General features: G+C 38.3%; 1 protein-coding gene across 1 annotated transcript in view; it reads right to left on the reverse strand.

The window, feature by feature from the left end:
• Positions 1-1649: 1649 nt before the first annotated feature.
• The window catches only part of FAM169B (family with sequence similarity 169 member B), a 38720-nt gene continuing 13270 nt past the window's right edge, over positions 1650-27099 (reverse strand). The window contains exons 3-9 of the mRNA XM_032194813.1: positions 25077-25176; positions 17956-18041; positions 16180-16354; positions 9156-9338; positions 6637-6765; positions 2956-3051; positions 1650-1984 (exon numbers count right to left, since the gene is read on the reverse strand). Coding sequence (XP_032050704.1) covers positions 2993-3051; positions 6637-6765; positions 9156-9338; positions 16180-16354; positions 17956-18041; positions 25077-25176 — 732 coding nt within the window. The 3' untranslated portion in view covers positions 1650-1984; positions 2956-2992. The remainder of the gene's footprint in view (positions 1985-2955; positions 3052-6636; positions 6766-9155; positions 9339-16179; positions 16355-17955; positions 18042-25076; positions 25177-27099) is intronic.

Below are 27099 nucleotides of genomic sequence, written 5' to 3' on the forward strand. Positions count from 1 at the left end.
AAGCACTAATATAACAACAACAAAGAAATACAAAAAAGAAACAAAATCAATATTCAGACTGTAAATTCTCCAAGTCAGCATTTCTGAAAGAATACAGGGCAAGAATCACACAATCATAGAATGTTTTTGCTCTCCTGCAGCCTAGGAGTTTAGTACTGTTAAGGTGGATCTTAGAAGTTGTGGCTCTGAAATCTCTCTATATAAGAGGTGATCTGCACTTTCTGTTGTACTTAGGAGCAATCAGCATTACAACTCTTGATAAATATTGTATTAAAAAAAAAAGCTATATGTATTAAAGCACACATTGAGTAGGAATGTAGGCTGCTATGCAGGAGGACGTTTGGTTTCTAGCAGTCTTCATAATATTCCCTTTGTGATGTGATGAATGAACAACGAGAAGATGAACTGTGAAGTCAGTCCTAACTGATTCTCTTTGAGACAAAAGAACCACAGCAACATGATTAAGGCTATACATTACCAATGTTTTACTTTTCTTGACAGAAACTTGTGGTTTCCAAGTATAGGTTTTTGTTTTGGTTTGTTGTTTGTTTGTTTTTGAAGGGGTACCTGGAAAGATCTGATTTCAATGCATTTCAGGTATATGGTTTACGGAGCAGCTGAACATGGGAGGAGTTACTTGGAAACACAATTAACTGATATGTTGAATCACAGCCTATGGTCTTTAAATAAAATCAGGGTGACAGGGATACATGTGAGGAATTACGTGATAGATGGAGGAGAAAATCTACATCCCTACAATGTACCTACAATGTCTGCCTAGAGAACTGTCTTCCCCAAAATGTTGGATTAGTTCCTTCTTCCAGTATAAGAATTTCAGGCACTGAATCGATTCAGGTTCACAAATACTCTACTGTTCATCACTGGGCCCACGTCTTTGCAAAGACTTCTCCAATGGACTAGAGATCTGATCCTTAAGAGATTCATCCTTAACCATAAATACAATAATCGAGCATTAGAAATTCCTCACTTAAAAAAAAAAATAAATATCTAATACAGAATCTGTTTGTGGCGAATAAAATTTCTTTACCAAGCCATAACCGGAGTAATCTGGAAAAATGTGTAATACTTCCACATTAATTAAATCTAAATTAGGACAGATCCTACAAGAAATACAACAATGAATACGTAATCTACACAAAGTGCTAAGCCCTAAAATTACTTGTAGTATGATCACAGTGCCTGAATTTAAAGGCCATTTAAGGCCTATATCTTACTCACTCTTCTGTGTACCAACCTTTTTCTGCATTAAGGGAGTTTGCATAACCTCCTGTCCACCACAGAGCTTTAGGCAGATTTTTCTACTAGAAACGCTCAAATGAAATCAAATGAAACATCTATTGTTCTCTTTGAAAGGAAGGTTACAGTTTTCATTCTGATACCAACGAGTGTTGCGGTATCTCCATAACGCAAGATGTGGTTTCCATAGAAATATCTTCTTACATCAGTATCTACAAGCCCTCCAATTATTCCCTTTTGGACATCTCACACAATCCATTAAAATCTTTTTAGAGCAGGGAAATAAATAGGCTCTACTGCTACTTAATTTCTTGGTAAGAAGAAAAAGAAAAGACAACTAGTAAATAAAAGCTTTATTAAGACAAAACACAAGATGGAGAATGTGTCTTGCAAAAAAAATTGTATCTTACCTGAAGAAATCTCTCTGGCGTTACAAATTATGAATTGTCAATTACAACTTTTGAAGACCATACTGAGATTTTGCTGATTTTTGAGAGTGCAATTATGGCATAATTCTGAATTGTTTGGTGGCTTTGTCTCCAACTAAGTCCCCAGGACCTGAATCCTTTCTGAATCCTTTGCATTGCTGACTATTGCTTCCACCTTGTTCTATGTCCTGTCATTCAGGTCCCTGCTAGTTTAGAGTACTTTCTGTGGCCGTGTCATCTTTTTTTCCTGTGGCATCATCTCCTGCCACTTTCCCAGGATCAAGAATGCATTCAACGCCCTGAAATTAGAATCAAAACACAGGGAAAGCCAAATTATAACACAAACAACATAAGCAGTGACTTGATAGTAATATGAAATGCCTTTGTCAACCAAGGCCACCACAAGCAAGCAAGGCAAAAAACTTCGATGCATTGTTTGTATAGAACAGTTTCATTCCTGCTGCTCTGCCTGTGTTTCCAAAAGTGTCAGTGTAAAGAAAAGTGGAAGTGCACAGAGCCTTGATCTGACTGGGTGGGCTCTGAAGCCATGACCACAAAACATAACACAAGAGCGTGCACCACAGGGGCAAGCACTGCCATAGCTCCCCCAGCAGACCCATATCTGGAGAAAACAAACTCATTTAATTGTTGTGCGGCAGCCAAAATGTGCTGGGAAAACAACTCCTACAGCACTTTGTTTTGCTTCTATTTCCTCTCTCCTTTTTCTTTATTATGTGAAAAAGCTTCACTACTGTGATTTGTTGTCTCAGATGTGTGTTCCCCTATCTAGGTTGAGGCTCCATTTAAACCTTTTGGCCTGTCTTGGGCCTCTATCCTGCAAAAAGCTAGGAACAGTCAGTTGTGCAGCTCAGTAGTGGCATAAAGCAATTAGGACTGTAGGAACTTGTCTTCCTCATTCTAAAGGTTCGAGCCACTACAAGGCTGTACAGGTAGAGGGGAAAAAAAAAAAAAAAAAAAAAAACAGTTCAGTTCAGAAAGCCATCGTATATGCAAACCTTGCAATCTGCTGTATGCCAATTTGGATACAGTTCATCAAACTAAAACACTGGGTGAGAACTGGACTTTACTATTTATACTATCTCAAACTACTACTGATTAGCTATATAAATCAATGGGCCAGCGGAAAAAAAAAAAAAAAATCTATTGTTATTTGTGATGTTTTCTCATATTACAACTCACTACTTCAGTAGAAAGGGAAAAGGCCACCAATGAAAAAGCAAGTCATAAAATGGCAAATTAATCACTGTACCTTATTCATCTGGTCCACATCTGATTGTCCTTGTTTACTAGTTTGAGTATTTTCCATTAGAGACTTCTTCATCCTCTGGAGAAATGAGATGAATAGCTTTGCCCCACAAAGAGATAAAAGTGAAAAAAAAAATGTTAGCAGACTTCCACGTAAATTTTCATGTAAAAAACAACACAAAAATTGTTGTTGCTGTGAATGCTACCTTCATGTGAATGCTACCTTCAACCCTCCTTGCTTTTGCTAATTAACCAAACAAGGGTGCATTATGACACTACCACAAACGACAATTTAAATCTGTTTGATCAAGAAACAACTATAACAGCTTTTTGACTAGCACTTAAATATTTAAAGCTCCTTCTCTGAAAGCATTCCTAAACCAACCAACTAACCTTACCACAGAGGTGTGTTTTGTAGATGCAACCTGAACACTTCTTCAGTTTCTACATACGAATTTCCTATCTATAAATTGTTCAAAATATGTTTTTGACTGTATTTGTCTTTCCCTAGCTTTCATCAGCCTCGCAGATTAAAATATCACATTAAGAAATTGAAGAGAGCCTGTAAGCCATTTTTTCACTGTTTCAGAATAATCTTAATGATTAATAATGAGGTACATTGTCCACAACTAGCAAAAAAAAAAAAAAAAAACAGCCAAGTGGCACTAAGCAGATCTGATTTTGATTATTTGAAAAGAAATGGAGAAAGACCAGACAATATTAAACTGTACAGACTTTATGTGCATGGCCAAATTAGTGCTATTGATCTGTTGCAAGTAAGTATTTAAACATCAGAATCTTATTTTTTACTTCTTAAGGTGAACATCTATACTAGAAACAAAGTGACCCTCGGTCTTAACTTCAAAGTTCTGCTAAATTGATAATCCATGCGTCGCCAGAATACTCCTATCCTTCTTCCCTTTCAGAAAATGCAGATAGTCTGACCAACTGAGATAAAGGATTATAAGCAATCATTTGAAATTGATTAAATTCTTGCTCAGTCTGCTTATTTTTTGCATTAGCTTCACATTTACATGCTTTATATGTACTCCTAAACTATTTTAAAACAGCTCAGCTCACTTCCTTGTAGCTTCTGCAGCTAGAAATCAAACAGGTAACCACGTTAAATGATTCCTGTTCCTCCAATCAGCCTCAGGAGAAAAATGTCACCATGTTCCTATTACTGGGACTATTTGCTGTAAATAAATCCCTCAATTTTTCAAACAATAAGAATTAACTCAGTACGAATGATTGCAGCTATGGGTGATAAAACACTAAGGAACTCTATAGATATATGCATACATGCAGGCAGAGATACCTGTATAAATAACACTGTGTATCTGCACACATCCCAATTGAAGTATCCGGAGCGCTGCAGTTTACCTGTGCTGCCACTAGATGCAGCCACATAACCTTGCAAAATTAAAAATTTTGACCTCAAGGTTGAAGAAACCTTTTTGGAATACCTTTGATTGTAAAATTCTTACAACAGCATTTACCATATTCATTCCTCTGGAAAGACACAGTGTGATATAAAGAGAATTTTTCCTTTTTTTCCCCAATAATTTTGTTCCAAAACATAGCATTCAAATGTTGATGGGGATCTAAGAAACCACAGCAGAATAAGGCCCATCTATTTTTGTGGTTGTTGCCATAGATTCAGATTGGAGCTGACAATGTTGAATTACATTGTGTTTTTCTTTCTACATAAAGAGCACGTTGGAATGAAACACTATGTTCCCAAGTGATCCCATATTCAAATGAGTGTGCCCATATAAAACAACAGGTAAGGGTACAACTCAGTTTCCATTCTATGCCACATCACTTTCCTCTCCGTGACTTTACACCACATCTCTAGAAACACAAATTTCTTTTTGGGTATACAGTAAGCAACACAACAGGTCCTCCTGGATAGCCCAGGACTCCTGCAATCAGAAAATATTTCTGCTTTATCTACTATCTGCTGTCAGACAAAGCCCTGGAAAATTCTCGTTATTTCCTCGCCAGCTATCAGACAGAGCTCTGCAGGCTTTACACTTCTATTAAGACAAAGCAAAACCAAGGAAACCCTCCCCTAGTCTTAGCAGGTGTTATCTGTCCTGTGCTCTCCCCTTGGTAATTTCCTGGCTGTGTAATATGCACAGTACAAAAAAGCAAGAAAATTCCATAGGTAAATAGATGTAATACCTGTATTATACAGTTTTAGATACTATTTGTGTAGAGGGTTGATTTTCCACTGAAGACAGTGGAAATAAAGCCTGTTCAGCACATTCTGTGCAAAGGGAAGTGCTGCCCAGTGAGCTGTGCTCCAGAGTGCAGAATATCATTTCAAAAGTAGATTTTTATTATGTATTTTAGTGCCAAGATCACTTGGCTTCTGCTCTCTTCCACTATTAAGATCATGCTGCAGTTCACAATCTATATATCAGGCAGCTCCCTGCTATCCCCACCCCTACTCCCCCATTCTAACATTTCTAGTTTAGACTTCTCCTCCTTCCTCTTTTTGTAGATAAAAATACTTAACTTCTATCCCCCCAAGGCAGTTCCCCGGCCGCACGTGCATTTTTTACTGACAGCCACTCTGACGGAATTACATTTACCTACGTTTTGAGTTGTTTCTCTTTGTTTGTTTGTTTTTGTAGATGGCAAAATGAAAAATTAAATTATGCTCTCCTCCAGGATCTGCTTTCTTTTTGATGATCTGATCACAGTTCTCTTCAATTGCCATTAATAAACTGAACTGAACAAGATGGATTAAAGGAAAAAGCAACACCAGATTTTGTTGGTTTAAAGCATGAGGAACATAAATTTAATGGCTTCAGAGAAAATCCAGCCTAAGGCAAAATTCTGGCTTAACTCTCCTGTGGGGTTCTGCAGACAAGATGAAATGCAATGTCTCAGCTGAAGGTCCCCAAGCCAGCACAAAGTAGGATAGATGTGGGAAGAGATGGGAGCAATTTGCTCTGCAGCACTCCTTGCTGCACTTCCAGAAAGAGACAATGTGTGCCCTTCTTCTGGAATCTAACGCTGGTCGCAGCTTGTGTGCAGGCAGCAGAGGGGGCCTGGCTGGATCCCCAGGCCAGCTGAACAGACTACATCAAGATCCCCACATGAACTGTCAAAAGGGTTTCCTACTCTGTCACTATCTTTTATGAAGTAGGCAAAAAATGCTCCCAGCAAGAAGGATTTACCCTGTAGGAGAGTATTTGAATCTTCCAAAAGCCATAATGAAAATGTTTGTGTTTCCATCCAAGAATGGTACTGGCAGCAAATTGAAGGTAATTAAACACATTGCTCACTGGCAATATAAATTTATCCTTTGTAATAATTTCAGAGAAACAACCCCCTCTCCATAACCCAGACATTGTGTTGTGCAACAGGAATTTTTTGGGCTAACTTCTACCCTGCTGTAAATGCACTGCAATGGGAGTTACAGACACTCTATGCCAAGACTGTGCTTTGTTCAGTATCTCTCAGATGCTCTGTAGTTCAATTTCATTACCTCATAATTTCTAAGAATTGTCCTGTTTATTGGGAAAACACCAGCGAACTAGACGGCACATTTGGTAGTTTCTCCAAGTACAAACAACAGAGAAACCATCTTTACATTATCACTGCCTAACCCTTGATTTTAAATCATATCTTTATATAACTAAAGTGGCCAAGTTCACGCTATTTAACTCACTTCCTGAAGGGGATGACTCCATCTGAATTTTTAACCAGATATTCACTCGCTGGCTCCAATCTCCTGGTGCTTCCACCTCCCACAGTCGCTTCTGCTCCTCAGGATAAGTCTGCAAGAATTTCTGGCAAACTGAAGAGAGGAAACCAAAGGGTAAAATCATGAATGAATGAAAAGTACAGTGGAAGAGGAAATCTATTCTATCCTGGAAATTCTCTGAGACCTACTTGGATTAGTTCCTTTGGAAATCTTTTTTTCCCTCTTCTCATCTTCCTTTCTTCCCTTTTAGGTGGAGCTTTTAGGAAAAATCTATGTGGAATGGCCCAGACAGGAATGACTGAATTCTGTCTGTCAGCTTCAGTCTAGATTAATTCCTTGTGAGCACAGAAATACGATGCTTCTGGAGGCGTTGCATCATGGAACTACCTCCAGACACTTAGCAGGTTTGAGATTAGCAGCAGTGTGGGGTTTTTTTGCTCTCACTACTCTGAAATGAATGGGGCTTCAGTATCTTCCAGCATTAATGGTTATGAATGCTACTTTATTTTCTATTTATTAAAAAAAAAAAAAAAACATCATATCAGATTGTTCTTCCATCAATACCACCCTCTATTTTACTACTGGTACCTATGCTTCATTGCTATGGTCCATACACTTCTTTGGACTGGGAAAACAGGAAATGGTAAGAACTAATACAAAAATAACAAGGCTACCAGTGTCAGATGCATGATCACCTTTAGAAACCATATTTCCACAAATTCCTAACACTGTTTGTACACTGAATATTAACATTTGAGTATACAATCAACTTCTGCTTTGGTTATCTTATCATATTGAAATCTGTCCCATTTAGTAATTTCCCCAGGAAGTCCGCAGAACCAAGAGGAAGAATATTTTGCAAAATAAATAGTTCAAAAAATTTAATGCAGATTTTAAAACTTTCCTTAATCAGGATTCTATCAGTTCTATCACTTGTAAATCAGGAAGATGATTTCTGTTCTCTCCTCAGTCCGTTGCAGTCCATCACACTGCAGTATGAATGTAAACGGGTCATTTACCTTCAGCATTCAGTTGAGTTTAACAGTGGGATGTTGAAACCAAAAGCCAATCTTTTGTAACATAAACATTTGTTTTACAGGAATGAATAGATCACTGACATTAATTTTATCCAAAGATATCCATGCTAAACTAATTATTTCAGTAAAAGCTACAGAAAGTAACATATAGAGAGAGATGTTTGCTAAATGTCTTTTTGCCTCCTTTCAGGCATCCATAGAACACTTTTATTATACATTCATTATACATTATATTATTATACAATCATACATAGCATACTAGTGAAAAGTGTGCACATTTATTACAGAGTTTTAGAGTAAAAGGTTGCTATCTTTTGTCCAAGTATGAGATTGCAGTGCCAGTGAAAGGAAAAATAAGTAACAACTTCAATATACTCAACATGTACTCAATATTTAGCTTGCAGTATTAGTCTTTTATAAAGTAGGACCCAGAAAACCCAATTAGAACATGATACAAGTCAAATTTATTCATGACTACCTCTAAACTTAGCTGAGATGAAAAGCATAGTCTTGCAATATATTGTTATCATTAACACCCAAACAACGCAGCTTTCTGATCCATAATGCCTAAACCATTGATGCCTACCATAGGGGAAATTTATTTTACCGGGAAAAGAGAAAGAATGTTGTCAATACTATTCTTTTCTGAACTTAGAAATAGAAGTACTTTAGGAACTCCTGCGGTACATTTGCATATATTCAATGGCACATACAGACCAAGAGAAAGAGAAGGTGTAGTGAAAATCTTGTTGACACATATTAGGAAATGGCTGCAAAGTCATAAATAAATAGAATGACAGTAAAGAGTCTGTACCACGCAGAGAGAAACTAACCTTTTTAGAAAAATGTTCCTCCAAAGAACAAAGTTTTACAAATAATATTATCAGTGATATTTTTTGTAAATTTTACTAGCAAAAGCTCCAACCTGAATACAGAGAAGATATATAACTGCTTAGCAATCTTCTGAAAGTGGCAAATATTCAAAGATGGACAATAATGAAAAAAGTACTGATGAGACTGGATGAATGAGCAGAACCCAGGTATGCAGTTTGTTAAATATAATTTCTTATGAATGCAGTATCTACAAGAGCATTACGTGCATAGTGTAGGCTTGACAACATCTTATGACTCTTCTCTCAGGTGTTAAACAATTTCTAGGTCACTGTTGAGGGCAATGACATAGTTCTATTTCTAAGACACAGTGAGATAATGCAAAATTTCCAACAAGTAGTATGAGTTTTACTCTTCTGATTGACTTACATAAATATTGGCCTACCTTTCTACAGGAAATTCCAGATGTCTCAAGAAAATCAACATACTAAAAACAGTTAAGTTCAGACAAGTGCACTGAACACTCACACAGTTAAGAAAATCCTACCATGACCATATTGAAATTTATACATTATGCATGACCCTTACCTAATGTTTCCACATCAAACAATTTACCTTGATACATGGCAGCAGAAATAGGGCAACTGATCCCCAAGGCATCCTCAGCCTTGAAAGACTGACAGAAATCGTGCAGCATTTTCATCCCCAGGCCACCTCTTCTGTATTTTCTCTGGACAAATATAGTATCCAAAACTGGCAGCAAGTAACATTGACTGGTAGTACCATCACATAGGCTCCCTGCAAAATAGACATGGGAAAAAATACATGAATTTGAAAACAAACCTGGTATTGCTGCAGTACTTAACTGCTGTGTGATTCTAACCACAAACACTGCCTTGATACCTCTCCACAGGCTATGAGGCTGCCTCCTACTAAAGTGCGTTTGCATAGACAGTAGTGATGCCAAAGAAAGTAAAACAGTTTCCAAGAGGAAGATTTGTGCCCTTAAGCTGAGAGCACCCGCTTAACATGTGGATGACAGGTGTCACCACTGCATTTACCAGAATTGGACCCTTCATAATCAGACCACCACGATACACAGGCTGTGTACAAAAGTGAGTTAAGTGAAAATATATAACTGGGCTTAAAGGTGTAAGTGTTCCCAAAATCTCAGTATGTTCCTTTAGCTTTTGGCTATCCTAGTAAATTACCCCACAAACTCTTTCTACGAAATACATTAAGCCACACAGCACAGCATGATCTAAATGCTCAGAAAGTCCGTACTGCCCGATGTAGCCCAACAGTGCAGAAGGCTTCCAGAAAAAACTCCCTAATACTGCTTAAACAAACAATTTAACAATGACTGCAGGAAGAGAACAGAGGCTCTCTTGGCCTCAAACTATTTGACAACACAAGCATTCAACCCTGAAATGAATGACCAGCACCAATTCAGCATCTACCTATGTACTGGATAAAGTCACCACAGAAACATTACGCTGATTTATCTTCATTGTTAGAAAATATTTATAAAGATTTTACACGCTCCTTCTATCTGGCTCTGTGACAGCTTAAATAGAAATGGATACCCATGCCTTTATACCAAAAAACATGACATTCTATTTTCTTGGTTAAATCTCATCAAGACCTCTTTACTTTTCTTTATAACCACTTATTAGTGTACCATCCAGTCTAGTTTTCAGCGTCTCAAGTCATGAAACTTTCATTAATTCACTGAGACCTATTTCACAGTTTCAGAGAATGAAATGCTGGAATGGCTGTTCCTAAATTCCAGTGCAAGGCTTTTACTACAATCCACTTTTTCTTTATCGCAACCACACAGCTAACTTACACTGAGCTCTATTTCTGTTCCTTGAGATCCCGTGTAGTACCTTTTGCTGCTACACGCAAGGCCTGCCTTTGATTACTCTGTTTTCCAGGATACCAATTCAGCAAAGCACACATGAATATATTTAATTCTAGACTCTGATTTGTCAAGGCTGTAGCTCTTCATTTAGCAGGAATCCGTGTCGCACACCCTCAGCCATACGACAAGAGTATGTAGCTACAAAACCAACCCACTCACATCCAGGCTTGGTCCACCCCTGCTTAATCAGAGTGCATGCTTAACTGCAAACACATGTTCAAACGCATTGTTGGAAAGGAATGGTTTGTGGTGGTGTTTATAACCTTTCAATATTTGTAACACATGATGGGTAGTTATTCTTTTTTCAGGAGCCAAGAAATTGAGTATATCCCCAGTCCCATTGTTAGCTGCAAGCCCAGCAGAGATGATGTATTCCAGCAGTATTGCACCATACATTCTAAGAAAGGGACAAACTTTTCCTCATGAAGTCAATAGCTTTAAGAATTCCTGCATGTTGCAAGTGACCTTATAAGTTTATTATTAACTCATATAGTCTGTCTCTATAAATCCTTATGAGACTGCTGTGGTAGCAATCCCAGGAGCTGAGTGATTTATGTCTGTGCAACTAATTTTGTGTTGAGAAGATGACAAAAACTTGTAATGTCTAAAGGCATTGTAAATAAAGAAACCATGAAGCCATTTTTCACCTTGTCCCTGGGAAGCATATTAGGAGAGTCATAGCCTACAGCCATTTGAAATAAAATAAAATAAACAAACAAACAAAAACCTCTGGAATTAAGGCCATTTTAACTCTAGTTCTGATCCAACAGCAAGGAGGCTCTCATAAGCTAACGGTGGCCCAGAGGTGACCACGAAGCTCTCATGCATTTTATTTAGAGGTTTGTTTCATTGTTGAAACACAAAGAATGAGTTTTGAGGTGAGGAAGGAGACAGGGAAAATACGAGCACTGGCGATGGGGTGGAAGTAGTCATGCAGTCTACCCTTTGGGAGCCTTTGATCTGTTTGGTTAGGTCACAAAATGCCAAACGACCAACTTATGAGCCAGCAAAAAACAGATATTATAAGGGCAGGAAAGCAGACAGCCATTAGCATTCCCAAAGAGCCACAAACCAGAAAAAAACAACCCGGTCCCCACATCCAACAGACCCAAACAAAACAGGGTTGTGCATACTGACTGTTTCCCTGCTGAACAAGTTGGCTTGGCACACACATGTTTGGACAGGCCTTCTGCAGCCTGAGTGCTTGTGTGAAGGGTGGGGAATATTTCTGCTGAATAGAACCCAAGGTCAATCCATTGTGTGAATTTGTATGTGAGAAGGGGAACAAAGGTTCTGGCTTCAATAAAATTAAATTAATTCATGTCTTGACTGGTATGTAGTCATTTAATTTTTATTACAGCCAGAACCTTCAGTCTGCCTCAGAAATGCACATTAAAAATATTATTGCTAGAAAACAGAGGGAGAGAAAAGCAATTATCCAACAAGATTTTAGCTAATTGTCTGTCAGGTTAGCTTCAATTCTGTGTTGTTGGTTTTTTGGTTTGCTTGTTTGTTTTTCCCTGTAAGAAATGTATGTAACCAGTGAAAAATAAAATTATATTTTTTTAGGGATTTATTTCTACAGAATGCCATCTAGGCCCCCAAAGTATTAAAAAAAAATCTGCAAACGCTTGTATAAAGAAAGGTGTGAAACAGATTTTTAGCTCATGTAAACACTTCCAAGAACAGTCTGAAAGAAAAGTTATCATCATTTTTGAAGTATTCTGATGTTATCTGTTTAAATGTTAGATATTCCTTTTCAATAAATGGCCCACACGGTTGCATTACACTGTGTTAACTGAAAAAACTGTCAAGAAAAAACATCTGCCTCTTCCTTCCCAAAATAAGACCTGGCTCAAGGCTTCTCACAGGACACGGAGCCGTACTTGTGATGTTCTTGCTCACAGAAAATAGCAAAACTGAGAGCAAACTGAAGAAGCTGCAAAGTTAGGTTTGTATGGTCTCATGCTACTGGGATGGAGGGATAGGAAGTGGGAATGGCCAGTGAATGACCCCACACCAAGCAGCACTTACACACACCTCCATTTTCCACTGCAGAAGCAGTTACCTCAACCCTCTACACATTCTGAGGCTCTGGGGAATGCAAAAAGCAGAGACTGGGTCAGGGGTGTTTTGTTGTCTACTTTCTATCAGCTTGGAGTTTTTGTGGTCAGGTGTTCCCAAACAGCGATCTGTGGAGCATCTCTAAAGAATGAATGAGAAGGCAACAATACATTTACTCCTGGTTCAACTGCATGTTTTACAGCCTTCTCAGAGAGCCCAATTTTGTTAAGGCTGTTTGATTCATGTCAGAGAGAATACAATCTTTCTTTACGCTTTTAGCACAAAGGTTTGACAAAAGGCACATAGTGAGCTTGGGAAGGGACAAGCTTTGGCAATCTAACTCCTTTGCTTTTTGTACAGAAAAAAAAAAGCTGTACAAAACAGCTTGGTCCGTGACTGGGCAGCCTGTATGTGTTATACAAACAGTAATATGTAAAAATATAAGAAAAGATGAAGTCTTTTATGTGTGTGCCACAAAGGGTTTTTGTTATGTTTTATTCTTAAATCAACTAAAACACTCCTGGCTCACAGCATCCTCCAACTTCCTCACTGATTTATTTGCATGATGAATCTTCTACATTCTCCTGACTGTTGGATGTTGGATGTGAAGGTTGTAAAAATACATTTTCAGTAATTACTAACCTTCAATAAATAAAAATAAAAAGCAACCAACTTTCAGAGAATTACCTGGTCTCATTGTGCAAAAAACACTGTCAATAACCATGGTCATTAATCCTACCCCACTACACAAAACACATTCTTTTTCAGGTTTTCACACAAATGTAGAGGATATCAGGATAAAAACCTGAAAGGAATACTTAAAAGAAATATAAAACAGATCTCAAAACTGAAGTGTCTATATGAAGGCTCTCTGCAAATTATCTCAGGTGTTGCAGGTTGTCCTCTGCAAAGTAAGAGACAGGGACAGGAAACTAATTTCCTGTTGTACCTTTAAGTAGCTACATTCAGTGAGGTCTAACTCCTCAGCTGTCTAATATGGAAGCCGCTGACATAGATAAAATTGGAGACATTTATCTTGGCACGTGACAAAGTGTCTTATCAGCCTCATTAGTGGCTTAGTACGTCTCATCAATCTTTAGTTTACCCAGTGGTAAATGCTGCATGCCTGTCATTGGACAGGAATAGGCACATACCGGAGAGGTTAGGGTGATGATCTGTGTAGTCATGAATAAATTTTGTTTTAATAAAGGTGTCTAATGCTCGTGAAAAGTGATAGCCTTGAAGAATGAGTCTTCTGTTTATCTACACAACAGGTGCAGGATGACCAGCGTCAACAGTTGCCAAATTGTCTCAAGACACTGACTTAAATAAAGTTACTGCATCTCTGAGCAAGGCAAGAGCTCAAAACCATCTGTCCCTCTTCAGCTAGACTACAAAAAGAGATCCAGTTCAGGATGTTCATAATATGGATGGATGTGTGGAAAGGGACCAAAATTACCAAGTTCACTTCGTACAGGCCACCTAGGAGCTGGCAAATGAAAGTGACTGCACAATATTGCCAAGCTGGTTAACTACAATCACTGATGTCCACTGAAAACTTTAGTTTGCATAAAGGCATACTAAATTCATAGCAAAGATAGAACAGACTCTCTCCTCCTTAGTCACCATTTCTATGATTCACACAGATTATTCATGTTTCAAGTAGCTATGCTCCACAGATCTGTTCTGGCTTATTTGGCTCCACTGGAGAACACTTTTTTGAAGAATAATATAGATATTGGAAAATCCACAGATGAGAAATGCAGTTGAATATAACACCAGCATGAGAGTCTCAATTACCTTCTGAAGAAAATAAAATTATACCAAATATCCAGGTAGCTACACAGCACGAAAATAATGCGAATCAGAACCACATGGTGGGCACAGAGGAAGACCATTTCTTTCTAGGACCAGAAACTATAACAGGGGTCCAGCAAAATGTGATGTCTAGTACTTAAAGCTGCCCCTACTAGATGTTCTGATCAGGACACTAAGAGGATAAAGAACTTACGTCAAGATTAAAAACAAAGTTTAAAAAAAAATCTAAACTTTGTGAAGTATGACTTCTGAGAGCAGATATTTAGTTTAGCCTGTTTGGGGCCTAATAAATCCCTAGCTCTTCTATAAAACACAGAGAACAGAATCAGCCAGAGCATGGATGATGTGAAACTGAAATCACAGAACTTCAGAAAGCAGAAATATTTTTATACACACAGCAAATAGCAAAAAGGGGCAAAAACAATCAGTTTCAAGCTTCCCGAAAATGCTTTGGCAAAAGACTGCAGTATTTTGTGACACAGGCCAAAAGCTTACAAATATAGCAGCCAGAGGAAAAAAAGCACTGGCAACAAAAGACAGATGCTGACAAAGCTGGACTCAAAGAACTTGTATGTTATGTGGACCTGGTTTAAAACCAAACTGTGACTCTCAATTTACTCAGAAACAGTTTCAACTTGACTAATACTCCACCCATAACAGACTACTGTGCAAATTTATTTTACTGAAGCATGAATCATTACAGACCATACAAGTGTTTCTTTCCAAAGCCTTTGCTCAGAAATAGTTAGGGACTTAAAGGAAAATGCACAATGGCAGTTGAAGTGTTTGCCAGTTATGAAGCAACTCAGCATATTCACAAATGTATACAAGGTTCCCTAATCACAGGCTGAGACACGATTCATCATCGATAGCGCAGTAGCACCGTACCAGAACAGTTGGTGTACAAGCTACACCTCAGCGTGAAGAAGCACTTTGCACATCTTGAGGCAGCCGAAGAGCAGAACATCTTATTGCTGCTGCCCTTTGAGGCGCTGTCAGGGAAGGTACCTTCAGATTGTCCTCTGGAATCTCAAGCAGTCAACATCTGCACAGCTCTCAACCTGTTTCTTACTCTCCTCCTTTTGACAGATGACTGCTGACTTGAACAACATATTCACATCCAAAGATACCAACTTCTCTACATTTAAGCCAATAGTACCAAGATGACAAGATGAATCCTAAAAACAAACAGGCAAACAACTCTTGAACGAAGGTACATACTCAGCTGCACACCTGGAGTTATTTTAATGAAGCCTTTTCCACACTAGTTAGCAATACACTTAATTACATTACCAATAAATCATCCTTTAAACTGGAAGTACCACAACTGCATAAAGCAGTCCAGGACCAATCTACTGTATACATGTCCTTCTCTACACTATCCAACCACTGCTCCATACACATCCAAGGATATTCTCCTTGCCACTAGCCACTTCTGATACACTGTTTTTCCACAATGAACTGTACTCGTTTTTTTCAGATATCGTTCTTTCCAAGATGCAGTTCTCCTTTCTGTGAGTAGGTCTCGCATTCTTTGTTCTTAGATGTACGACCTGCTACTTGGCTGCATTAAAGCATATTTTATTTGAATACGACAGTACCTCAGATCACTCACTGTAACTGAGAATAGAGTTTGGAGCTATCATGTTTAAATTAAAGTAATATGGATGGCTTCCAAATTCTGGAAAGGCTTGTTCCCCAGACTCATTCTGAGAGAGATTTGATATAAAAATGTAAATGAGAGCCAGGATTATTTATTCTAAAAGATAAACAGAAGTATTACATTTCTAGCTTTCAGGAGCCAATGGGAACATGCCTCTACAATGACCTTACCTTTCATCTTGACCGAGTAAAAGGCAACGGCCTCGCCATTTCTCCAGAGTATCTTGGCACACTCAGTGGCAGAGTGAGGTAGAAAGAATGCATCATTAGCTGGACTCCCTTCTAGCATTCCAAAAATAATGTAGTTCAGAACAAAGAGGACAATCCTTTCTCTAAACGTCTGGACCTTAGAGAACAAACAAAAACAAAGCAAAGAAAAATGAAGAAGAGAATAGTATTTTGCCTTTCGTGAAGATCCTCAAAATTGAAGACTCTGGGAATAAAGGTCAGGAAACATGTACACTTAATTTGGGAAAAATAACTCATGAATTGGTTCAGATAGAATAATAAATATAATTTTCCCAGCGTTCCACTCTCCATCCAGAGGGCATAGAATAATTTACAAACAATTTATAAAGTTTGACATATTTCCTCTGTTGTCACACACAGGAATTATAAAGCACTAGGAAAAGAAGTCTCTTGCTCATAGTCACAATGAACTAGTCCCAGATTTGGACACAAGATGAAGGAAATCTATTCCTACCCAACGGAGAAATACAGACAGGATTCACTGCTACCCTGATCACCTCTTCACCATTACATGTCTTGCCACAGCATCAAAGAACTTTAGTGGGCCACGACCTTACTGAGCTAGACGCTATACAAAACAGCATAAATACACAGCCTGTTCCTTATAATCTAGGCATAATAACAGAAACAATTAGCTTTTATGACATGATTCTTATTAGACAACCAACAAGACAGGCAGATGGAGGAATACAAAGGACAGCATATTGGTCATCAAGGCAAAAAGTGGTGCCAACAACATTTACAGGAACGTTTAAAAAGAAAATAAGAGCTTCCACAAACAAGGACAATTTAACAATGAACATAAAGGGGCGAGATTTCTATTTTCAGATTTTTTTTTCCCCATTTTCAGATATTTTTTCACTCTCTTGATACAGCAGATGCTCAAAAACCTGAATGGTTGCGGTTTTGACCGAAGTTCTATTTTACAAGGATTTGTATCACAAAATCCATCCAGTTCAGTTACCCACAAAAAAGCTAGTTAACTCAGTGAATAATTAAACTCTATGTATGGCAGATTATTAGGGGAAGATGACAAAGGAATCATTAAGGACAAACACCGGGCATAGAGAGTTGTGTACAAAATAGAACTGACTTAACAGACTAATGGCAACGCAAGGCTCACATACACCTGGCAAATGACTTCTTAGTTGAAAACAGAATATGGGATATTCAAATCTCTCAAATTATGAAAAAAATAGTTGTATCATACAAAGATCATTTGTTTGGAAGAATTACATATATAAAAAAAACTATTAAATAACTTGCTTTATCAAATGAATTCAATATAAGCGTTATCCAAGGCAAAACAGTTTCACAAATAGTTTTATAAGACTGTTCCAAAGGGCACTAATACCTCCCATCAGACAGTCAGTCGACCAACTCTAATGTGAAGAGTTATTACTAATGCAATAATCCAGTTTATTTCATTATTCCTTTAATTGGCAGTGGGGGTAAACTAAAACCAAACATGAATAATACCGCAGATGAATCATAAAACTGCATGCAGAAAATTGTTTAGAGAGGGTCAATGTGTATGTCACTCTGTACTGGGAGACTTTTGAAGTACTGGGTGAGCCACATACCCCGGATCCCACAGGTTATACAGCATGAGCTACAGGAGACCAGAGACAATTACTGACGATTATTCTAACTAGGAAGTTCCAGGGCAAAGTCAAATGTTTAAAATAGCATCCTTACCGAAATTAATCCATCTCTAGAAGGATCAGCTGTCTTTACAACATCTTCAAGAGGCCACCAACACTGGTTCAAATAAAGTGCCAAAACTACAAAAAGAAAGATGGGAACACATTAACCGCAAACAAATACAAATCTGGTCCTGAACCTTTCTACAAGCAGCCCCAGATCTACTTCTCCCTCCAGCTGACTCCAGTTTGATCTTGTGTGAGACAACAGAACAACAGTAATATTTCAATTTCACCTCCATGTCCCTTGATACCCAATTTTCAGTGCTGCACAAGGCATCAGGTAAAGGTATTTCTTAGGAATTAATGTGACTTTGGGAATAACAACCTCTATGCCATATGAATAAAGTACTTTCTATAGTGTCTGTTCTTTAGCATATTGAGTGGTATTTGGACCAAAGAAAGCTACCTGACTAAAGGTTACATTCTTTATTTTTTTTTCAGATTTTTTCCCCTGACCACACATGTTCATGGCCATATTGGCAGCCATGCAAGTGAAGCCCTAAGGTTTTCATATCCACTGTATCAAACACCTTTTTAGCTACCCATGTGGTTGAATTTCCACATATCTGTATCTTTAGAGTAGACTCCTAAATCTCTGTATGGACAGGTATTCACAAAAGTTCAAATACACACCTGAAGCAAACACGTATGGCCAACCTTTACATAACTCAGGTCTGAGTGTAAGTTCTATGTAGAACTTGCAGTCTACTTCATTCTGCTCTCCCTGATTTTTCACATGTACAGAATCAAGCATTTAAAACCTACTCTTTCGTGTTTGTCTATAGAATTCGTTACCTACAATTAGGTTTACAAGAGAAAGACTGAAACAGCAACAGTGACATTGAAATTGTTTCCAAGCCCTGTTCAGAAAGAAAAAAATTACAACAGGATCATTTCAAAGCATATAGGGTTTAGATTAGTTTTTAGAATAAAGACAGAAATTCAATCATTTCTGACCACCAACACATCGAGCAACACGTATTTCAGCAGAAAGAAACGCTATCTGTACATCAGTGACATCCACCTACAGAAACCACACCATCACATTTCCAGGGGTGTTCAAGAACATCAGTATCTTTATTGTCTTCAAATAGGGCAGCTCACACCCCAGTTTTTAGGAAAAAAAAAATAGGAATTTTGCTGCGCAGAACAGCATGGAGTTCACACCTTGCAAGTCCTAAGAGAGAGCAGTCGCTGCTGGTTCTCAAAGCTATCCAAATAAGGACAAACATGAGAAAGTTAAAAACCATGTGCCAGCCAGAGACAAATTTACACATAATGAAGTGAAATGGCTTTAATAGGATTCATCAATTACCTGTTCTAGCCTCAGGGTATACAAATGTCTCTGATGTGCACAGGTTAGTTTCCCTTTTTGCTTCAGCCTTTACCAGCTCCCACTGGCTTTCAGGCTGGAGATTCTGCTTAGCTAGCTTGTATTTTAAGTAAATTATTAAAGCATGTGCCAAAAAGCATTACACTTTGTATCCTGGGTTAACAATGAAGAAAGTATTGCACGCAAGGGCAGATGCCTGTTTACAGCACCAGATCCAATTCATTAAATATTATGTGCTTACTTGCATGGCAGTTTCATATTCCTTCTGTGATGGATTCAATCTGTTCCCTCAGTCCCTTCACTCTGCTCTCAAACGCAGGCAGCCACTGCTCCATTACACATCCCTGCTACACGGAGCTACAAAGGCAGCTGAGGCGGACAAAGGAGTCAGAATGGGCCAAACGCTGACTTTAATGGGAGCTGCAGAGAGGTTTGGCACACGGTCCAGACACATACAACACACATGGTAAAGGTCAGAAAAGTTTGAACAGGCTTTGATGAAAACAGGGAGATGCATTACCATGTTCTATGGAGCTACTTTTATAGAGCATTTACTGTGCTATTCAATAATTTAAATGTGTGGAGGGGGAACACTAGTTGACATAGCAACTGTCACACCGCATTACTTGAACAACCTTATCTATATGGATGCCTTTCTTAAAGGAAAAACATTTCTCCGGATTTCTCACAAACATATGTACTTTGCTTTTTGTTATCGTTTCTCAAGTCAACATCTGGTCCTCAGTTAAATCTATCCATGCTTCCTCATATTCTCATTTTCATTTTATAGTCAACTTAGAGGAACACTACTTCAAATGCAAGTTCTGCAGCAAGCACACGTTCCTTCACTTTCCCTTCCCAGCCTTATTGTCCTTTCCAAGGCATTGGGTTACATTCACCTGATCATGAGATCAAGCTATTGCCAATCAGTGAGCTACACACATCACCTGCACACTGTGAATCACGATGTACATGATTAAAATCATCCTGCAGTTGCAAGACGAGGTAAAATGCCTAAGCCCAATACATTTCACTTCACAATTAATGAAGTATAGACATGCTCAGTTGCATGGCTTGCCCTGTAAGCACCAGCTTGCTAAAACCTCAGGGCTTTGATCACTTGCAATCAAACATATTCAGGGTGTTGCAAGAAGTAGAGAGCCTGTGAAGTGTACGGTTCCTTACCACTGCGGGTATTTGGAAAGGATAACTGAACAACACTGCACTGAGCTAGGCACTAAGTATAATGCAGTTGGGATTATGAAACGTCTCCTTTTGCTACACAAGCATGGACCCTTTCCCAGCACAGGTCTGGATTATATTTTTACTTTCTAGGCTCTGCTGGCCAAATATTCCCATACTGGTGGGCAATTATTTGAGTGAAATGTGCACATCAAGACTCTACAAAGTAAAGCAGAAAAAAATAAAGCATCATCCAGTTTGATATATTTTTCCCTCAGCCTTCATCCAAGTCACTGAAACCCATCCCGCAGTCACAATCCAAATTAAAGGCAAGGGTCTACATAAGAGATGGAATTTGAGTTTATTTAATAAATATTGAATCTAAAAGTTCTGCTGAAGACATCTTTCCCTTAATTTTGGAAGTAATTCAAACCCACGGCACACTTCAGGTTACAGAGGTTGCTGGTGCCAGATTTCCACCTTGGAAAGAGAATGGTGAATTATCCCAACAAGGATTCCCAGGCACCCAAGCCTAGGTCAGCTCTGATAACACAGGACGCTCAGAGATACTACATTAAACTGCATCCTGCAATGCTGAAATACCCTGAAGCTGTCTGTCCAAGTTCCCTATCTTTAAACAGAGTAAGAGCATTTTTCTCTCTCTGAGTTTTATCGAAATAAATACATGAAAGCATGGGAGGCATGCAGATGCTGCAGTAATGGCAGCTATTCAAGTATCTAAGATAAATATCTTTCCTGCAACCAATTACATTTTCTTCTACAATTCAAGTTTTACTCAATGATTTGTTGCAAATGTCTTGTGATAAATGTTCCGTGGCATCTAGCAGTTATTGTAAATTATTATATACAGCATACAGGAAGTGCCACAATAGGATATGTTTATTTAGTGTTATAAAGATGTTAATCACCCATGCTATGCTCTGTAAGCCCTTACAACACAATTTACATTCTCATAAAAATATCTGCACAGATATACTAACAGAACAGAACACTCAACCCATCACAAATAAATTAAAAATGCTCCCGACCAAGACCAAGTCCTATAGAAAAGCTGCCACACTCATTTTCTCTTTGAAATATGCAGGTCATTCCAGATAGGTTATCCAGAAGTGATGCGTAACATATCTGATCCAGATGATCAGACATAAATCTCAATGTTCAAATCAACCCCTCTTTAACCTGTGTCCAAGAATTAAATGTCATCAAACTGTGCAGCCCTCCACTGGCAAACTTATAGCTAGGCTGTTAAATTCTGTGTTTTCCAGTCTAAATCGGTAGAATTTCAAACAAATTATTAGATTGAAAATAATCTAATCTTTGGGACCCGTGGGAATAACTGTGGGAAATACATATATTATAGAGGATATTATTTCATAATCATTTTTATCTATGCAGTACTAATCCATTATAGATCTAAGCACAAAGGAAGCTGAAAGAGGAAATCCCATCTCATATGAACATAAGACACGTAAGATATACAGCTCTCTCATTAAGGTACTGTCCAGGCATGTGATTAACCCCAATTGTGAAGGCTTGGTACAGAATTCATCACGGGGGGGAGGGAAATCAGGGAGCTGCCAAGAGCAAAGCTGGGGACATTGGAGTAAAGCTGAAAGAATTTCTCTCCCCCACCTGGATGAAACCACAGTTCACAAGACAACTGTAAAGTTCAGGGGAGGATAAAGAACCTTGCAACCTGCTTAATGTTTTAACTTACTGCCCGTGTCCTTAACTAATGGTGACTGAATTTATAAATAGTGCTTTTTTTCTGAAGAAATTGGATTTGAAACAATTTGATCTGTTCACTGGACAGCACAAAAGGTTCTAGAGGTAAGCAAATCCAGCTGGACTTGTCATGTTAACAGAATCTCCTGCTTTAAGTCAATACTTAATCTACTGAACAGTGGGAAAAAAATATTTGGACAAAATCCCTTAAAATGGATATACCCATATGCGTAGGTATAAACACACACCCCAACCAACTTCAGAGAACTAATGAAAATGTATTAACATTCACCTAAAGAACAAAGTCAAGTCAGTCCAATTTGATGTGTGTAGGAAGGTTGGCCACATGTTTATAGCATATAGAATCCAGAAACAAAGAACTTCCAGTAATGTCCTTTAAATCATACTTTTAAAAGGAAATAGTTGAAGCCAGATGGTATAGGCCTTAAATTTCTAGACCTACCATTCTCTGTAACTGTTTCTGGGACCGTGGGTGACACAAGTTTAAGTTTTGCAAGGTGGACACAGTCATCAGCCAGCCTGTTGTTTATAACACAATGAAGTGTTTATTCTGCTAGGTTTAAGCTTTTAATGTAGATAACTATCATATAATTTAGTCTCCAGCGTGGACTTGTTTGACTTGTTCCTTGTGGGAAACCTTTACTTTTCCATGGACAAGTATCTCACTAATACATGTTGTTCCCATTCCCATATTCAACTGAAAATTTGTGCTCAGTGCATCGCTTTCACTTGCATTTATTTAATAATTCTCTATTTTCATGTTGCAGTTGTTACATAAACCCACTCCTCTTCTGCAGCCTAAACTATCTTAATGCTGTTTTCAACTACCTTCAATAGTCAGTAAGTATGCACAGCTGCACTCCGTGCAAGTTTGGCCTCTGGTGTAGACGCTTCTCTCCTTTATCACACCAGTGCCTATCTCTCCTCAGAAAAAATGTTAATGGAATAGATAAATTCATGTTAGGAAAGTACTTCGATCTCAGTAGTTTCAGAGGAACCATGAAGTCTTTTGACTACACTTTTATCTTCGAAAGGTCTCCCACCTTCAACTATGCGAATCACAGCCCATCAGTGAAGCTCCAATTGAAAGCGTATGTAAAAGGAGCTGGGAAACTTTGCAGAGTTCACCTCTAACCACAGATGATTTTAATCTGATTTTTGTTCTTATGAAGAAGTGACCCGATTGCTTTGTTTGGACTGAGCAATGAATACTTAAGTTACACTAATAGTTCCTGTACTAGGAGAGATCATTACCTGACACTCTTTAAAACTGAACACAGAATGCTGAACTTGTTTGCCTTGCCTTTGTTGTATTATTAAAAATACTGGCTGCCAAAGCCTTTCAGGCATAAGTTATTGGTTATCCTTTCAGAAATACATGTATGTGTTTTTAGTGACAGATGTCATTAGTTTGCTGCTGCATTTGGAAGCTGAAAAGTTAAGAGATTACAGAATCAGGGCTTTGTGTGGATTCCCTTATATGAGTGACACAGAGCCAACACACAGGTTCACAACTTTGTTGTAGATGTTCCAAAAACTGCATAGCCTGTCACTTTACAACAGCTCCAAAACTCTTTAACCTAGGTGGGTCACAACCTGTGCTTTTGGTACTATGCAACTTGGAGTCAACTTTCCAGTTCATGACGAGTATCAAGGGCTGATAAGTTTTCTGCATTTGCAGTTTTACAAATCCTATAGTCAAAGATGCTTGCCTAAGCGAGTAAGTAGGAAGAAGGCAGCCAGTGTCTGAAAACACTGAAACCCTGAGAGTGGTAAGAGAAAGCTTACATACAATGATTGTTCAGTTCTTAAGAACCTGTTGATACTCTAAGCAGTGATTCCTGAAACAGCATGTGCTTCCTGGTGCTTCTGACTTCTACCACCTGTAACTCAGTTGTAGTGTATCCCTATCACATGGCTGCAACAGGAAAACACCAGCACTACTAGTAGTAAGTAACACAAAGCTGGTAGAGTTTAAAGGAAATATTGGGAAAACTGCCAAATAAAATGGATTTAACTCAATTTCTCAGCCCTGTTTCACTCCAAATTTACTCCACACACATCAGTACCAAAAATAGAAGGTAATTAAATCTAGAAATGAAGACACCACAAAAGAAAAACAATATGAATAAGAATCAGTAAGACCTGATACAATTTCAGCCTTCTAGTACTTAAAGGGGGCCTACAAGAAAGATGGGGAGACACATCAGCGAGCATAGTGATAGGACAAGAGGTAATGGTTTTATACTAAAAGAGGGTAGATTTAGAGTAGACATTAGAAAGAAATTCTTCACAAACAGAGTGGTGAGGCACTGGCACGGGTTGCCCAGAGAAGCTGTCAATGCCCCATCCCTGGAAGTGTTCAAGACCAGGCTGGATGGGACCTGGGCAACCTGATCCAGTGGGAGGTGTCCCTGGCATGGCAGGGGGATTGCAATGATCTTTAAGGTCCCTTCCAAGTCAAACCATTCTAGGATTCTGTGATATACATTTGTTCGTTTCAGCATTTCAGAATTCTATCCGAACTATAACACATTAAATTTCACATCATCCTGTATTAGAAAAAAAAACATATTCAGAAAGAATAAGGGATTTACCTGAGGTCATTTCTCATCTACTAGCAGAGCTATGCTTAGAATCCAAAAGCTCTGACTGTCAATCACCCCTTTTAATTATTAGCCCACCGAAACAAATCCCTGACAGGTAAACTGAATCTGCTTCATATTCAAAACAAAATCCAAAATATTTAAGTATATAAACCAGCAGACCAATTTAAAAGTAAAAAGAAAGTACAACTACTCGAATTTCAAAATATTTTGACCAATTCTAACCTGTCTCTTTATCCTGTGGATCAGTTAACAGCAACATTTTGCAAGTAGGATGATTTCGGTAGAGAGGGACAAAACACACACAGGAATCTTCAAGTTTAACCTAAAAAATAAACAAGCCCTGTAGCTGTTTGTACTGCAAAGCCGGCAAGAAGTACTTCAAGTATTAGATGCATTTACGGTATGTTTTACTAACATGCATAGTATATGCTTAGCACAACATCCTCTCAATCCTGAACTAAGCCACTAAATGATACACACCTAATATTATCAGTAAGCAATTTAAAAGAAATCAGCTAAAGTTAGTGAAGGCCTTCATACTGACTCACTACAATTAGTACCTAACGTGGCTTTGAACTCTGTTACATGCGGACAAATGGTGTTATGAAAGACCAGACACATTTGTATCAAATGAAAACAAATATAACTTGCACTTCTCTCAGCATTGTCCAGCTGAGCACTTGTGGTGTTTTGCAAACAATGAATTAAGCCTCAGGGCATAGGGAGTATCAAAGCACTAGGGCAGTGCCTGGGCAGTTTATCTGTGAGGCACAGGGAGGGGAGATAATTGGCACAAGGTGGTTATGTTGCGGGGAAAGCTCAGATCAAAATGCAGCTCTCAACCTTTCATTCTTAGACTAAACTTCTAAATGATGTGACACATAAACACCAAATTACTATGCTCAAGCAGCTCTATATGCATAGAGATGACGATTTCCATATGAATATTGCAAATGCTCCCATGGAAGTTTAGGTACAGGCAAAGAGCGTGCATAATTTAGCACAGTATGTACTGTACTTTCAAAAATCTGGTCCATTGTGTATGTGTGGGTGTGCCTCTCTCTCTAATTGCACCCATTTGTCAGTTTGCTATGAAACTCAAATCAGTCATGTGATACATTTAATATTTCTTGGTGCATGGAAGAAGTAGTATGAATATGATTACTCGAGATAACAACTTTAAGCTGAAACCAGTGTTCACTAGTTTGTCAGTGGCGGAATCCTGGGATCATCTGTGCAAACACTGGACTCCTGGAAGTAACTGAGAACTGCCTGAAATCTGTATTCATGAGCTCTCTGAAATCTCAGCATGTTCAGGGGATTCAGCCTTTCTTTGCATGCTACAAATACAACAACAGCACGGGTATCATTATGGCAACCGGGAGCATTTCTATAATGAAAAGGCCAGTACTATTTCCAATACTGCTATGATTGTTATTTTGTTTTGTAAGGTAATGTGCACTTTCACGGGTGCTAATAACATCAGGATGAGCCAAGCATAGCTTTCTCTTTTTGAACTCTGCCAACGTGCTTCCTTCCTGACTTGCAATAATCCTTGTTATTTTTGCACTGAATGCTTGACCAAAGACCATGACATACCAAAAAGAAGTTCTGTGACCTGAGCAAGTGGGCTGACAGACACTAATTATGCATGGTTGCTTGTCCTGCCACTTGAAACCTGCTTTAATGCAGATGCACACAGAGAGGGAAAGGAAAAAAAAAAAAAAAAGAAAAAGAAAAAAAAGCTAGTAACTACAGCCAATTATTCAACCACAGAAATCCTCATCCTTCAGGTTGTAGGTACACAGCAGAGATTGTTAGCTCTGATGTTCTCTGGGAATGGGGGCTTAACTGTATTACATTTAATTCATTTTTAATTACAAAATATCAGCATTCATTGAAATATTTATTATAGAGTATAAGGGAAAAACAATACAGCATGAACATTACCATTACTTATGCCCTTGACTAGCTGTCTGACTGCAGATCAGATTAGACCTGAATTAAATGAATGCAAAGAGAAATGTGTTGCTATGAGACTCAAATCAGTCATGTGACATATTTAAGGTCTGATGACAAGCCACGGAATCAAGACAGTTCTGAATCAAAAGCCAGAAGTCCTCCTTTAACTGATCTCACTGTGTCTAATTAGTGCAGAAATATATACAGTACTGCCTGGGATGTTATCTTACCCTCCTTTCTAATGGAAGAACAAATAAGCTCCTAAAAGTATAACCAGGCATGA

Source organism: Aythya fuligula, chromosome 11 (assembly GCF_009819795.1).
Source record: "Aythya fuligula isolate bAytFul2 chromosome 11, bAytFul2.pri, whole genome shotgun sequence".
In the NCBI taxonomy this organism is placed as follows: Eukaryota; Metazoa; Chordata; class Aves; order Anseriformes; family Anatidae; genus Aythya; species Aythya fuligula.